This window comes from Labeo rohita, chromosome 13 (assembly GCF_022985175.1).
Source record: "Labeo rohita strain BAU-BD-2019 chromosome 13, IGBB_LRoh.1.0, whole genome shotgun sequence".
Classification (NCBI taxonomy): Eukaryota; Metazoa; Chordata; class Actinopteri; order Cypriniformes; family Cyprinidae; genus Labeo; species Labeo rohita.
In genome coordinates, this window is record NC_066881.1 from 13,826,027 (window position 1) to 13,841,775 (window position 15,749).

General features: G+C 37.1%; 1 protein-coding gene across 1 annotated transcript in view; it reads left to right on the forward strand.

The window, feature by feature from the left end:
* Positions 1–15,749, forward strand: part of camkmt (calmodulin-lysine N-methyltransferase) — a 136,343-nt gene that overhangs the window by 90,742 nt on the left and 29,852 nt on the right. Inside the window, exons 4-6 of the mRNA XM_051126799.1 lie at positions 2,482–2,542; positions 5,782–5,836; positions 9,488–9,551. Coding sequence (XP_050982756.1) covers positions 2,482–2,542; positions 5,782–5,836; positions 9,488–9,551 — 180 coding nt within the window. The remainder of the gene's footprint in view (positions 1–2,481; positions 2,543–5,781; positions 5,837–9,487; positions 9,552–15,749) is intronic.

Here is a 15,749-nt window from a genome sequence, read left to right on the forward strand (position 1 = left end):
ACTTTGTTGCATAATGCTGGGAATGAAAAGTTAACAGTCTTTTTAAAGGCATGTTTATTTGATGACATTAAAATCTGTTAATTAACGGCATACCTAGATGACTTCTTTGGAGCATAAAAGAAGATATTTTAATGCTTGGAATGACATGAGGGTGACAGAGATTTTTTTTTTATTTTAGAGTGAACTATATCTTTACACCCGAGTCGCAGTTATTTATATATATATATATATATATATATTTAAACACATTTTTTTCCTCACAGAATGGTTACTGGAAGGTACAAGCGTTTCTTGGAGTGACCAAGCGCTCGCACACCAAAACCAGTTTTCTTTCTTCTTTTCTTTTAAAACACTTCACAAATTTATACATGAAGATACGTTGCAAGCGAAAGTAAAGTTACACACACAAATCCAAACACGTAAGAGCTCCCATCAAAGGCAGACAGCTCAGGGGCCTAAGTTTATTGAAATGACTATTTTCCTCAGCTTCATGTGTGTATGTGTGTGTCTGAGAGACAATAGCAGCTTTATGGCTCTTGCTGGAGCTAGCAGAAGGAGCAGAGGCTGACAGTGGGTGATAAGACCACCAGCCTGCTTCTTGTGATAATCGTTCGCTGGACCCCCACTCACTCTGTGCACAGCTTACAAGCCTAAGTAGCCAGAATCTTGTGTGTGTGTGTGTGTGTGTTGGAAGCGAACTGTAGCGAGCAGGGAGCGTTCTTCATGAACAGAGAGAAAGCGCCAATGTAAAAGAGAGTGAGACACTGTCTTTATGTTGCATCATGTGAAGGTTACCAAAGTAGGCTTATAGTGTCCTTGCATGTGGTATGTAAAGAATTTAATGTATCCTTGCATTCCATGATGAATAATGTTCATCATAGTAAGTTTCCATTTTTTGTGATCTGCCCATCTATATACTGAAGTATCTCTTTCATCTGTTATGCAAAGAAATGTGAGCTAAAATGTGATGGTTATACTACACTTTATGTCAGGAGGCCTTGAATACTATGTTGTTACATTTAAATTATAAATTTGGTACAATGCACTTATTGTGTACGTTTTTACATTGTACTTATATTTATTTTGCATAATTACATCTGTAATTACATTTATAATTACACTGTTGATCCATCCCTTACACCTTAACCCACCCTTACACCCACCCATACCACCAAATCTGTTCCTAAACTTACCTGTATCACACCTCAGTAGCAGCAAAAGTGTTTTGCAATAAAATATGAACACAATAAGTACATTGCACTTATTTTCTGATGTAAGTACATAGTAGTTAAGGCCACCTATTATAAAGTGATTTACATATATATTTTTATGTATATACAATTATTTATTTTATTAAAATGTTATTTATTATATTATTTCACCAATTTAACACAGTAACAAAAATGCTAAAACTAATGAATAAAATTAATTTAAAAATAAATGTAATGACAATTATGTATAGAGAGAGATCAGAGAGAGTAAACATGCATTGAAGTGATCAAAAGTAAAAGTAAAAACATTTATAATGTTACAAAATATTTGTATTTTAATAATAATAAATAATAATAAATGTTATTCTTTGAGTTTACAATTCATCAAAGAATCCTGAAAAAAAAATCAGCTTTCACAAAAAATATTGAGCAGTACAACTGTTTTCAAGATTGATAATAATTAAAAATGTTTCTTGAGCAAGAAATCAGCATATTAAAATGATGAATAATAATGAATGTCATGATGAACACTGCAGTAATAACTGTTGAAAATTCAGCTTTGCTATCACAAGAATAAATTATTATAAAAAACAGAAACTAAATTTAAATTGCAAAAATATTTCACATTATTACTGTTTTTACAGTATTTTTAAGCCTTCAAAAATAACAGTAACACTACAATAAGGTTCATTCGTTAATATTAGTTAATATGAACTAAGAATGAACATTACTTCAGCATTTTTAATCTTAGTTAATGTTAATTTCAGCATTTACTAATGCATTATTAAAATCACAACTTGTGTTAGGTTAACATTAGTTAATGCACTGTAAACTAACATGAACAAACAATGAACGACTGTATTTTAATGAACTAACATTAACAAAGAGTAATAAACAGTATAATAAATCTATTGTTCATTGTTTTCTCATGTTAGTTAACACATTATCTAATGTTAACAAATAACACGTTATTGTAAAGTGTTACCTGAAAAAGCCCATTTTTGAATGGTATGTTTGCCAAACGATCACTTTTAATGCAAATCTATTTCCCACTTCTAAACATCACGATAAATCTTATGTCATGATTGGTGGTGTAAACATGACAGCCACGTCATATTCAAATGGACAATTCATGGTCAGATTATGCTGTAATGTGAACTAAATTTAATGTGATAACTGTGTAGTTAAAACAAACTTGGCAGTATGGCGCACCAGTAAGTACCAGCACACTTCATACACTTCTTCTGACCGCTCTCTCTTTCTCTTTCAGGTGTCTGGCCTTCTGAAGAGGTGATGGCCTACTATTGCCTGAAGAAACGTCACATGTTTACGTGAGCCCCCCTTCTCTTTCTCTCTCTCTTTCTCTCACTTTGGCCATATGACAGAGAAGCAAGGGGCACTTTTTGATTTGCACTCAAGGCGGTACACAAGCCTTTGATTTCCTGTTTTTACATTCAAGAGGCAGAAGAGGGAAGAGAGGCTTATCGATCACACAGCGGCAAGCTGAAGGTCAACTGGGCATATAGAGACAGAGCAGGGTTTTGCGCCCTTGGGCCAATGCTTCTGTAGGAGTCTGTGTGTGTGTGTGTACGGAGGATGTTAAGACCTGTGATCTGTTGTGATTTGGTATGTGTGTCGCTTTTGTGCATATTCAGACCTCTAAATGAAAAACTGAAGTTAATTTGCATGTGTATGTGTGTGTAGTGTGTTTGCGCGTGTCTGTGTGTCGACGTGTGCTCTTGTTCCTGTATGTCATCAAGGACTGTCACCCTCTCGCTATCTTCCAGACCTGTTATCAGGCACTCACCAAAAAGAGAAAAAGAGGAGGATAAAGCAGAACAAAAAAAAGTCAATTTACAGAGAGCGCCCATCTCTTCTCTTCATCCCTCTGGTTTTTTGCCTTTCTTTCCACTAGCCCAATGTACAGCCAAATAGCTACCTGTCACTGGGGCTTTGTCCCCGCCGCGGCTCATACTAGCAGTTTTGTGCGCATTAATTTTTAATTGCACTCCCTCATACAACAATCGCTCTCTCTTCATCCTCCACTCTGTCTCTCTGTCAATGGAAGGTGTCGGATCACGGGCTGAGAGCAGACAAACACATGGAGACTGTTGTCACGGAGCGCAGAAATGACTGGCAAAATGATGAAGTCAAGCTGCCGGCGTTGTGTGTGTGTGTGTGTGTGTGAGGACAGGCTCTGGGCTGCTTTTGATCTACGAGGACTCTCTACTGTATATTTTGTGTATGACAAACACAAATGAACTCTATGCAAATTATAGTCTTTGTGTAAATCCTCCGTTCCTGTGAGAATTATATGAATTACCTTTTATATGAATTATTCTTTTCGGGTGCCGTAGGTCTATGTACAATGGGTATCTGTACGTGTGTGTTAACTCTTGCGGTATGACTCAAAATTGGCAGGTTTGTTCTGAGAAAAAAGAAAAGCAAAATTGCTAAATGCAAATATTAACATAACTGTGTTTAGATAGGATAGCCAATTAGGCTTATTAACGTTTTTAACAATGGGGAAAATATTGTCCGAAGGTTGCTATATTTAAACCTTGGTAACCTCAAATTACACTCTTAAAAATAAAGGTGCTTCACATTGAAGAACTTTTTTGTCTAAATGTGGTTCCGTAAAGATCCTTTAATATTTGAAAAACCTTTCTGTTCCACAAAAGATTGTTTGTGGTGAAAGAAGGTTTTTCAGATTATAAAAAGATAAGAAAGAGATGGTTCTTTAAAGAACCTTTGACTGAATGGTTCTTTGTGGAACCAAAAATGGTTCTTCTGTGGCATCGCTTTATTTTTAAAAGTGTAACCATGGTTTTACTACACTAACCATAGTTTAAGTGTGGTATTTGTAGAAAAACTGTGGTTATACAAATGGTAATCAATACATGGTTAAACCATGGTTAATTTTCATAAGGGTTTGTCGAGTCAAACTCTTCAGTAGAAGCTATAGGCTAATTAGCAAGATGCTAACATGTTAGCAAATATGTTTGCTTGCCACAAGGATAAGCGTTTTTGTTCCGACCTCGATGTCAATGTGTTTTGTGCGGTGAGTTTTTGACTACCGAAAGCATAAAATTGTCTAAATTCATAAGACATTTTAGAAAGCAATACGAAATCAATTGATCAGTGAATGATGTTTAATTTTAAACAGTTTTTAATTTACTTTTGTACTTATTTAGTGCCCTATGAAATCAGTTTTATTTTTTTCCAATTCCATTTTTTCCGTTTTCATTGTTTGGATTATGTTTTTTTTTTCTTTCCCTGTTTCAATTTTCTAGACTCTGTTATAATGGTTAAATGAAAAAATCTGAATCAAAAGCATGTCTTATTATTTAACTTTGAATTGATTAAATATTTGAAATATTAAACATTAAAACTGCAATTATTAAAAATTGAAATACATTTTACACATAAATGTTTCAGTTTTATTTTATTACCTTTTTTTTTTTTTTAATTTTCTGGATTCCATTTTCATTAAATTGTAATAATCAAAAGCGTCTTTAATTAATTAATTTATAAAAAAGTATTTTATTCTATTTTATTTTATTTTATTTTTCCAGAAATGCTGTTTTGTGTATTTACTTCTTTGGTGATTTTTATTAATTTATTTTTTTGGTACTTGTTTTCTGGTAAAAAATAATGTTTTATTAAAAAATGTGTTATTATTAGTAGTACTATCATTACATTGAGTAATATATGTCACAGTTTCTTCAAGTTAAACCAGACTTTTATTTTGACGGGTTGCTTTAAAGACCTTTAAGTTTCTGTTTGTACGTGATATGATGATTTCTGAAAAGAAACGATAAAATGCTCATAAAGTAAGGTATCAGAGGTTTAAAACACAGCGTGTCACGCTTGCTTCAGTATGTACGTAGTAAACTGTAAATAGTAAGCAAAAACCCACATCTGCGCCATTCATTCACAAAGACGCACAGATCAGCTTAATATTCACAGAGACTAGTCCATATCACGTTTTGAATTAAATGAACTGACCTTCTTTAGATTTATTTACCCAAAATTTGGCAAATTCCGTGACATTCCATGTTATACAGTACCAGTATATTGTATCACACCGAATTTAATACGATACGTATCAAAATACTGCAGGATTACCATCTGTAATGCATCAACGTACTTACAGTCCAGTACAGAATCAAAGCAGAACACTGATCCTGTACGTTTAATTAACTCCCCGTTCCTGCTGTAGCACAAATCCACATTTCCAGCAGAAAAAAGGACAATTGCGCTTTCTTTTGTAAACACATATACACCCGCTCGCATGCAGAGAGAAGGAGGGAGAGGAAGGTTGAGATCAATGAGCCCAGTGGAATTGCATTCCAATCAATGGCATCCCCCTACACGGGCAAGTTAATTAGCGTTATTGTCAAGACACAACAGCCATCTCTCTCTTTCGCTCTCTCTCTGTCTTTCTTTATCTCTCTCATTCTCCTGTTTTTGTCTCATTTGAGCTGAAAAACTTCACTCTCACACTCATATGCTTCAATGTTAATGCTAAACGGCGCATCCGACCCATCCGTGTCTCTCTGTCTCACAGGGGCTCCGCGGTGTGCGAGCTGGGTGGAGGGATGACGTGTCTGGCGGGGCTCATGGTAAGTCAAAAGTGAATGCAAAAATTACATACAGTGCTCACACAGACAGACAGACACAGGCAAATGGGCAATTTGCATCAGCATGGGTAATCTAACATGGGCATATTGTAAGCAACATGAAATCGGCCAGCGCACATTGACATTTCTACCTCAGTGACCATAAACACACGTGGCCCAGTGGGCTAACTTCATCGGGCTTGCATATGCAAACAGTTTCTGTCTTGGTCACACAGATACACACACATCAGTGGCTTTGGCTCTGGAGGCTCTGGCTGTGTGTGGTGTATAGTAGTTTGTAGTAGCCTCTCCAGATGGACAGGCTTAACATGTTATCGATTTCGCCTTCACAAGACCAGCCTTTCCGTATCTCTCCACTCAATACCCCCGTGTTGTGACATTACGGACCGCCAGTGGATCGCCCTCCTCATCCCCCCCACTCGATCTTGTTTCTTTTTTTTTTTTTTTACTCGCATTCCTCCTTTTCTCAGGTCTGACTTAGTGCTTGTGTTTATTTAAGTCCTTCACGAGGAAAAATGGCTCCACTCTTCTGTCCTGTGCCCTGGAGTGCTGTGGTTTTGGCAGTGCCGTCCATGTTTTTCTTGGGTGACTGGTTGGTTTTCTGCAGGCCTTGATGCCCATATGGCTAGCTGGTGGTGCGGGGCCCCGTGACCTGACTCTTGCCCACAGGGCAAAAACACTGCATCGCTCTGTAGAGATGATTCTGCTCTATTGTCTCATTTTGTCAGTGCTTGTACGCTTTTTGACTTGAGTGTTTCAAATTAAAGACATTAAAAATGTCTAATAAAGAAAACTACTCAAAGGGGTCATTGGATGCCCCTTTTCCACAAGTGTATATGATTCTTTAGGGTCTTAATGAAAAGTATAACATACTTTGGTTAAAAATTTTTTAGTGGTAGTGTAAAAACCACCCTTTTTACCTAGTCAAAATCAGCCTTTTTCAGAGCGAGCCGTTTTGTTGCATTTGCCTTTAAATTCCAATGAATTTCTTCCATGGGGTGGTGAGACATAATGTTTACTTTAGCTGCAAAACTTGCTAGCACATTATTAAGAAAGGCGATTTGCAAGGATGTGTAAAAACCCTTCTACTGACTAATGCTGTAGGTGAAGTTAGGTCACTTTTACTGTATGTAGATCGCTGGGCGCATTTCCTTCAAAAACAAAAGTAACATCAATCCTGTGCGTCTTCAGTCGGGAGTAAATGATGACTACTATGTTCGTTATTACATCCAACAACAGAACACCTCAATCGCTTAGGAGACATTCTCGTCTTCCCATGCACCGGTATTGAAACAATAGCGGTTGGACTGTTCTCAGCTCAGTCAGGGCGGATCTAAGGTAAGACAGTCGTGTCAGTCAACTATTGTGGGAGTGGCCTGGGTCTGTGTGATGTCATATAGACAAGATGCTGAGAATGGCTTGATTTGAAAAAGGGGATATTACTTATAAAGATAAAAAAATACTACTGGGTGGATTTTTATTATTATAGGGTGTTTGTGTACACACACTGCCTACACACATTTATGTTCAAATAACATGTAAAAGTGAGTTTTGCATTCGATGACCCCTTTAATAAATTCTGTTGCAGTTTGTGTCTTGGTCTAAGATGCTGGTTTTCTCTATGTGATAATGTGAAATTTTCACTGCATTATACCATTAAAATAAATATATTAGCAACATTTTGTTATGCTCACCAAGGCAGCATTTGTTTGATAGAATGCAGTTCAGCAGTAATATTGTGAAATCTCAATTTAAAATAACTGTTTTGTATTTTAGTACATTTTTTGCATAATTTATTCCTGTAATGCAATGCTGAATTTTCAGCAGTCATTATTCAAGTGTCTCATGATCCTTAAGAAATCATTCTAATCTGCTGATTACTTTAGAAACATAGCAAAAATGAATAATTGGAAAGTTCAACAGAACATTTTGTAACATTATAAATGTCTTGATTAATTAAATGCATCCTCGCTGAATAAAAGTACTAATTTCTTTAAATAAAAATACAATACAATAATACGCTAATAGAGTACATGCTAATATTCCTTAAAGGATTAGTTCACTTCCAGAATAAAAATTTCCTGATAACTTACTCACCTCCATGTCATCCAATATGTTAATTTCTTTCTTTGTTCATTTGAAAATAAATTAAGGTTTTTGAGGAAAACGTTCTATGATTTTTCTCCGTATAGTGGTCTTCAATCAGGATCAACGAGTCGAAGGTCCAAATTGCAGTTTCAGTGCAACTCCAAAGGGCTCTACGTGATTCCATGCCCTTCTTCACGTAGTCACGTTGGAAAGGTCATGCGCGGTTGGTTTTTCATTTGTGTACTTTGGTTCAAAAAGGTAGGGTACGGTGAAAAACCCCATCTCATTTTCTCCTCCAACTTCCGTTTGACTTTCTTTGCACATTCGCTTTGTAAACACTGTAAACACTTCAGTTTACGTCACGTGACCTTTCCAACATGACTACATAATGCGTGAAGTCAGGCTAGTGCAAGATAAGCATGTGTGTTTAAAAAGTACATCAGTTTTCATTAAAAAAAAAAAAAAGGCCAATAGTTTCGCTAGATAAGACCCGGGATAAGCTGGGATCGTGTAGAGCCCTTTGAAGCTGCCTTGAAACTACAATCTGGAGCTTAAACCTGTTGGTCCTCATTGAATTCCACTATTTGGAGAAAAATCCTGGAATATTTTCCTCAAAAAAAATAATTTTCGAATGACGAAAGAAAGACATGGGGTAAGTAAATTATCAGGAAATTTGTATTCTGCAAGTTAACCAATCCTTTAAGAATGATCCCATTGCTAAACTGTTAAATATGCTCATTCTCATAAGGACAGTAAAAAATAAACAAATAAAAATACTCATTAAAATACAGTTTAATGTCTGCTAAGAAATATTGAAATAACATCAAACATTACATTTTTAAAATTCACTCTGCATAGGCAGGTGTGTCAAAGTTGTTTTTGCTTCCTGTGTTCGAAATGTGAAATGGCATTATTCAAAAGCACAAATATAAAACCTTGCAAGCACTTTTACAAACGCACACGCTCCCTGCCCACTGCGCCTCTCCAAACAACTGTTACATGGTGCCTCTGATAAAGATGACTACTTGAATGAAAAGACTGTATAAAAAGAGGACAGAAAGAGCTGACAGTGGAGCAGCACAAAGGCAGAAGCTTCGCAGTACAAAGTTATATGAAGGGCATCAGGCAGGCCTCGCGAACCGAGTAAGGAGTGACAGCAGAGCGCGATGGCCCCGCCTGATAAACGCCACACTGCAAATGAAAGGCTCGGCGCTCACCATCATCCCCTGTCACAATGCAATTACCCAACAGAGTGATAGCAAGATAGAGGGCTCCCAGCCACCGGGAATGATAAAAGTATTGACTGATTTGATTGAATGATTAAAATAATGCAGACGTAAAATGAAAAAACAGCCGAGACAGACAGCGATGGATGAGAGGGAGCAGGGAAGAAAGAGAGAGGGGTGGTCGTTTTGGAGTAGGGCTTTAAAAATCAGCGCTCTTCAGATACGACTGCTTGCAAACTGTGTGCTGAGGATGTCTTGCTTTTGTTTTATTTATTTATTTGTTTGTTTATTTTTCATCATGTTTTCTCCCTTCTTGCAGATTGCGGTTTGTGCTGATGTGAAGGAAGTGCTGCTATCTGATGGGAACGAGAAGGCAATTCAAAGTATCCTTGCATTACGGACCCATATGTGGCTCTGTTCCAAAATGTATTGAGCTGCCCACTCCCTACATAGGCAGCTGCCTTTTAAGGCAGCATCTGAACTGAGATGGAACCTCATAAGTGACTGACCTAAAACAACTTAGAATAGAATACACAAATTTTGTGTAAAATAGTAATTTTTTAAATATTGCTTTTAACAGTTATGTACAATATCTACTGTTTGATAATAATCAACTTGTAATAAGAAATGTTTCTTAAGCACCAATTCAGCTCAAAGGAGAAGTCCACTTCCAGAACAAAAATGTACAGATAATTTACTCACCCCCTTGTCATCCAAGATGGTCATGTCTTTCTTTCTTCAGTCGATAAGAAATTATGTTTCTTGATGAAAACATTCCCAAATTTTCCACAAAATGCAGTTTAAATGCAGCTTTAAATGGCCCTAACCGATCCCAGACAAGAAGGGTCTTATCTAGCGAAACGAACCGATTTTTGAAACAAATTGACAATTTATTTACTTTTTAACCTCAAATACTTGTCTTGTCTCATCTCTGTGATGTGCATGTGTAGTCTTTGTAATTCTGGTCAATACAGTTGTTGTATGTTAAAAACTCCCATCTCATTTTCTTCTTCAACGCCAAAATCTACATCGCTGTTTTACCTTTTTTTTTTTTGTAAAGGGTGTTTGATCTTCTCTGCATGTTCACTTTGTAAACACTGGGTCAGTACTTCTGCAGTGAATTTGAAGTTTTTTGACACACCCTAACTGTGTTGACCGTATTGAACCGGGAAAAAAACAGAGTTCACGCTGACTTAGACAAGACGAGCGTTTAAGGTTAAAAAGTACATAAATTGTCAATTTGTTTTGAAAATGACCGATCGTTTTGCTAGATGAGACCCTTCTTCCTCTGCTGGGATCATTTAGAGCCATTTGAAGCTACATTTAAACTGTATTTTAGAAGTTCAAACTTAGGGGCACCATTGAAGTCGACTCTATGGAGAAATATTTGGGAATGTTTTCCTCGAAACATAATTTCTTATCAACTGAAGAAAGAAAGACATGAACATCTTGGATGACATGGGGGTGAGTAAATTATCTGTAATTTTTTGTTCTGGAAGTGGACTTTTCCTTTAATAGAATGATCTTAAAGGGACAGTTCACCCAAAATGAAAATTCTGTCATGAATTACCCTGATGTTGTAATTAAATATAACTTCAATTCAACCTGACTTCAATATAACGTCTGGTTGACGTTGGACTCCAACATCGGATAGATGTTGCATTTTGGTTGAGAATGTAAATTGGGTTGACGTCAGTATTTCACGTCAATTTGACATTGAATTAACATTGGGTTTTGGTTACACAACCTAAAAACAACAAAATATCAACTTCAGTTGACGTCTGTATTAGACATCAAAATAAACCTTGACATTAGATGTTGAACTGACATTGAATTTTGGTCACCCAACATCGCCACCGAAATTTAACCATCAACATCTTATGGCATTGTGTACCTACTGGGTTCATTCATCTTTGTAACACAAATTAAGATATTTTGACCCTGCATAGACAGCAATGTAACAGACATGTTCAAGGCCCAGAAAGGTAGTAAGGACATTGATAAAATAGTCAGTGTGAAATCAGTGGTTCAACCTTTTGTGAAGCAATGGGAATAATGTTTGAAAACAAATAACTTTAACAGATCTTTTTTTCATGTCTGTCTTCAACGTGCATTTATGAGAGTAAATGTGTACTACGCTGTCTATGCAGGGTCAGAAAGCTCTCGAATTTCATCAAAAATGTCTTAATTTGTGTTCTGAAGATGAACGAAGGTCCTACAGGTCTGGAACAACATGAGGGTGAGTAAATAATGATAGAATTTTCATTTTTAGATGAACTATCCCATTAACCAGACTAAGATCTGGTTTGTGGACTGGTTTTAGAGGGGTTTTGGACACTTATCAACTTAAAACTAGCAAAGGCCATCTTAAACCAGCTAAGGATCAGCAGGTTGCCTACCTTTTGGAACAACCTTAAACAAGTGTTCCCTACAGAGGCAGCTCACTTGGTTTTGGAACAGAGGTTGTGTGTTCATGTGTTTCCAAACCATTCCAAACATCACTTTGTTCAGTAGGAGTGCTGACAGCCATGTGTTTGGTGTGTATGCTCTCAGTTTAGACTGTGTTTGAGAGCTTAGCACAGAAAAGAAAACCTTGCTGTCTATTTAACCCCTATTTACCTCAGATGTTCCTCTCACTTCCACCTCACACACACACACACACACACACACACATTCAGTCATCCATTCTTAACGTGCGCTCTGTCAAAGAATACACACACACACGCTCGCACACCCCCCTCGACATATCTGAATGTGAGGCAAATCATCCAGCTGACACCCGAAACCTGCATTTAGCATGTTTAATACATATTCATGTCATTGAAGGCTACCGCTGTGTGTGTTGACTCACCTGCTCCTTGTCTCTCACCCTCTCCCCCCCTCTTCCATTCCTCTATTGACTTTCTCTTTTGCCAGGAGCACAGATGAAGCTTAAACAGGTGACAGGGCACAGCTCGAACCTTCTTTCTTCATTCCCTTTCTTTGCTTTTTCTTATTCCTGCTCTCCATCTCTCGTCTTCCCACCGCAATCACTCAGATTAGCCACGTCGTTTGGCTCACAAAGGCAGGAAAAAACGGAGACGACAGACGTGACAGCAAAACGCCGCAAAATTACCGTGCCCACATTCGTTAGTACAACAGCCGGCGCTGCCACTACAATGAGCTTTTATTGAATATCAAGACTCAAAGAACAATGGCCGTGGCATGAAATTAACACAATTCCTCATTGAGAACAGATTTGTTTAAAAGAAAATGGAGGGAAAGGAAGCAGAGCAAGACGTACTCAAAACATTCTCTAAACTGCTTCCTGTAATAGAGTGTGAAAAGACTGGCAGCAGGCTGATAGAGCATTAATTGGCAGTGCTTTGTTTCAGAGATGTTTCTGCCATAATAGAACGCCAAGAGATGATCTGATGATCGGACGAGGCCAGGAAAGGACAAGCTGCCTTGGGAGAACCATATACAATATGGTGTTTTCTTCCTTTGTTTTAGAGGAAAGAAACGGAGGGATCAACAGAGTTGAAACATTAATATTAGCATGCTAGTCATAGGATTGCTTCAAACTGTCAATGTAAACATATCTACAGTTGTATATATACTGTACAGAAGGGTTTTTTTTAATCAGTGTTCCTTTCTTGTACTGTGTTTTAAAGGGTTAAAGGAGAAGTCCACTTCCAAAGCAAAGTTTCACATATAATGTACTCACTCCCTTGTCATCCAAGATGTTTATGTCTTTCTTTCTTCAGCTGTAAAGAAATTGTTTTTTGATAAAAACATTTCAGCATTTTTTTTTTCCATATAATGGACTGCTATGGTGCCCCCAATATTAAATGCGGCTTCAAACGCAAATGCGGTTGTAAACAATCCCAGGTGAGGAAGAAGGGTTGTATCTAGTGAAACAATCAGTTATTTTCATTAAAAAATACAATTTAAATACTTTTTAATCTCAAACGCTCGTCTTGCCTTGCTCTCCCTGAACTCTCAAGACAGTTAGGGTATGTCGAAAAATTCCAATCGTATTTTCTCCCTCAGCTTCAAAAATCATTTCAAAATCATCCGACATTGCTGCAGAAGTACCGACCCAGTCTTTGCACAGTGAACATGCAAAGATGATCAAACACCCTTAACAAGAAAGGTAAAACAGCGATATAGGACGATTTTGAAGTTGAGGGAGAAAAAAACGAGTTTTTGTCGAGTTTTTCGACATACCCTAACTGTCATGAACTGGAAAAAAACATTCCAGGTGGAGTAAGACAAGACGAGCATCTGACATTAAAAAGTATATAAATTGTATTATTTTTATGAAAGTAACCAATCGTTACGCTAGATAAGACCCTTCTTTCTCGGCTGGGATCATTTAAACCGCATTTGGGATCGTTTGAAGCCCCATTTAAACTGCTTTTTTGTAAGTTCAAAATCGGGGCACCATATCAGTCCATTATATGGAGAAAAATGCTGAAATGTTTTCTTCAAAAAACATAATTTCTTTACAACTGAAGAAAGAAAGATATGAACATCTTGGATGGCAAAAGGGTTAGTAAATTATATGTGAATCTTTGTTTTGGAAGTGGACTTCTCCTTTAAAACTACTATCAAACCTGGTCTGTAAAGCAATTTCTGCCTTCAGCATTTAGGTTTGACCTTTGTTTAATTAATAAAAACTAAACTATGTAGCTTTTTATGTATTGTTAAACAATCTCCAGTAGAATGTTGTCTATCAGAATATCTGCCAGTTGTTTCAGAGATGTTGAAGGAGAGAATCTGCTACTTACCCCTCTTCTTATCCAAACATTTTCCGAGTCAGGTGGTGGAGATGACCAGAGCAGATATTAAAGTTCATCTTGCTGCTCCAGCTGTTCAGGTTTCATGGTCTTAAAGGAGAAGTTGACTTCCAGAATAAAAATTTCGTTATAATTTACTTACCCTCACATCATCCAAAATGGTCATGTCTTTCTTCCAGGATTTTTCTCCATATAGTGGACGTCTATGGTGGTCAGTGGTTTGAAGGTCCAAACTGCAGTTTCAATGCAGCTTGAAAGGGTTCTACATGATCCCAACCGAGGAATAAGGGTGTTTACAAAGTGTTTACAAAGCGAATGTGCAAAGAAAGTCAAATGCCCTTTATAAAAAAGAAATGGAGTTTTTCGCCCTACCCTACCTTTTTGAACCGAAGTAGACAGATAAAGAACTAACCACATGTAACCTTTCCAATGTGATTATGTAATGCGTGAAGTCACACGTTCACATCGCGGTGCTAGTGCAAGACGAGCATTTGTGGTTAAAAAGTATATAAATATTCCTTTTTTAAAAGGAAATTACAGATCGTTTCTCTTCAACCTGTTGGCCACCATGCAAGTCCATTAAAATGAGAAAAATTCTGGAATGTTTTCCTCAAAAAAAAACTAATTTCTTTACAACTGAAGAAAGAAAGACATGAACATCTTGGATGACATGGGGGTGAGTACATTATCAGGAAATTTTTATTCTGAACGTGAACTTCTTTAACACCATGTTTTTTGCATTTTAGCATTGGTGTCTGTAATTAAAGGTTTATCAATTGCAGATCTTTCATGGATGTTGGCTTTGTGAAGCTCTTTGTAGTCATTTTTATGGAAACAGAATCTTTAAGGTGAATATTGAGGTTTTCTGTCGTGTTTGCTGCAGTAGTTTTGTGTTTGGACACAATCGTTCTTAGTGTTGATAGTCCCTATCATTTACTTCCGGTTTCGCCCACTATTCTTTTTCGCTGATTAAATCTTGCCATGCTTTGTGTACGCAGTGATAATGATAGACGGTTGTTCTTAAAGCACCAAACAATTGGACTCTTAAGGTTACAGAAACTCTGGTTAAACTGGCCATGATTTGTAATTTTGTAATTTTTTGCAATATTAAGGGTGTTAAGGGTATTAAGACTTGTATGGCTTAATATAACATAAGTGATGTCTCTTAATCAAATATGTAGTAGAAAACCCATGAAAGATTTACGTTATTTAAAAATCACCATCACATATTTCGGACTATGGGATGTGCAGTTATTTCTGACATGTAGTGGTAGCACTCTGTGGTTTGTAAAATACAGATACAATGACCACAGCTACTGAAAGAGCTTGTAGATGGCGTTGGATATAAGCGTAGACTTGAATCAAATGCCATACCATTGATTTTCCTCAACGAGGAGTCTACACACCCCTGGATATTGAGTGAAATCCGTGCTGAGAAACTCCTTTTGTGGCTGCGGCATCATAACAAGCGTCAGCATGATTACATCCTGCCAGGATGGCATCTAGCATTTCTTGTCTCTGCCATTTGTAAGCTCTTTCAGTAGCTGTGGTCTGCTAAAAGCCTCAGGCATCAGGGCTAAAGTGGAGAGAACAAAGATGTGAGTCTTTAGGAAGTGTTATTTGTCTACAGGCATAATCCCGTTGTTTTCTCCGCTGCTTATCGCTAGGAAAGCAGTGAGGACTTGCAGCGCTTCTCTTGTTGCCCTTCAACTGAAAAATACAACCAAAAGCTGCACAATTTGGCATTGTATAATTATTTTATTTTATGAGTTGTGTTGTGGTACAATAGCAACAGGTAGC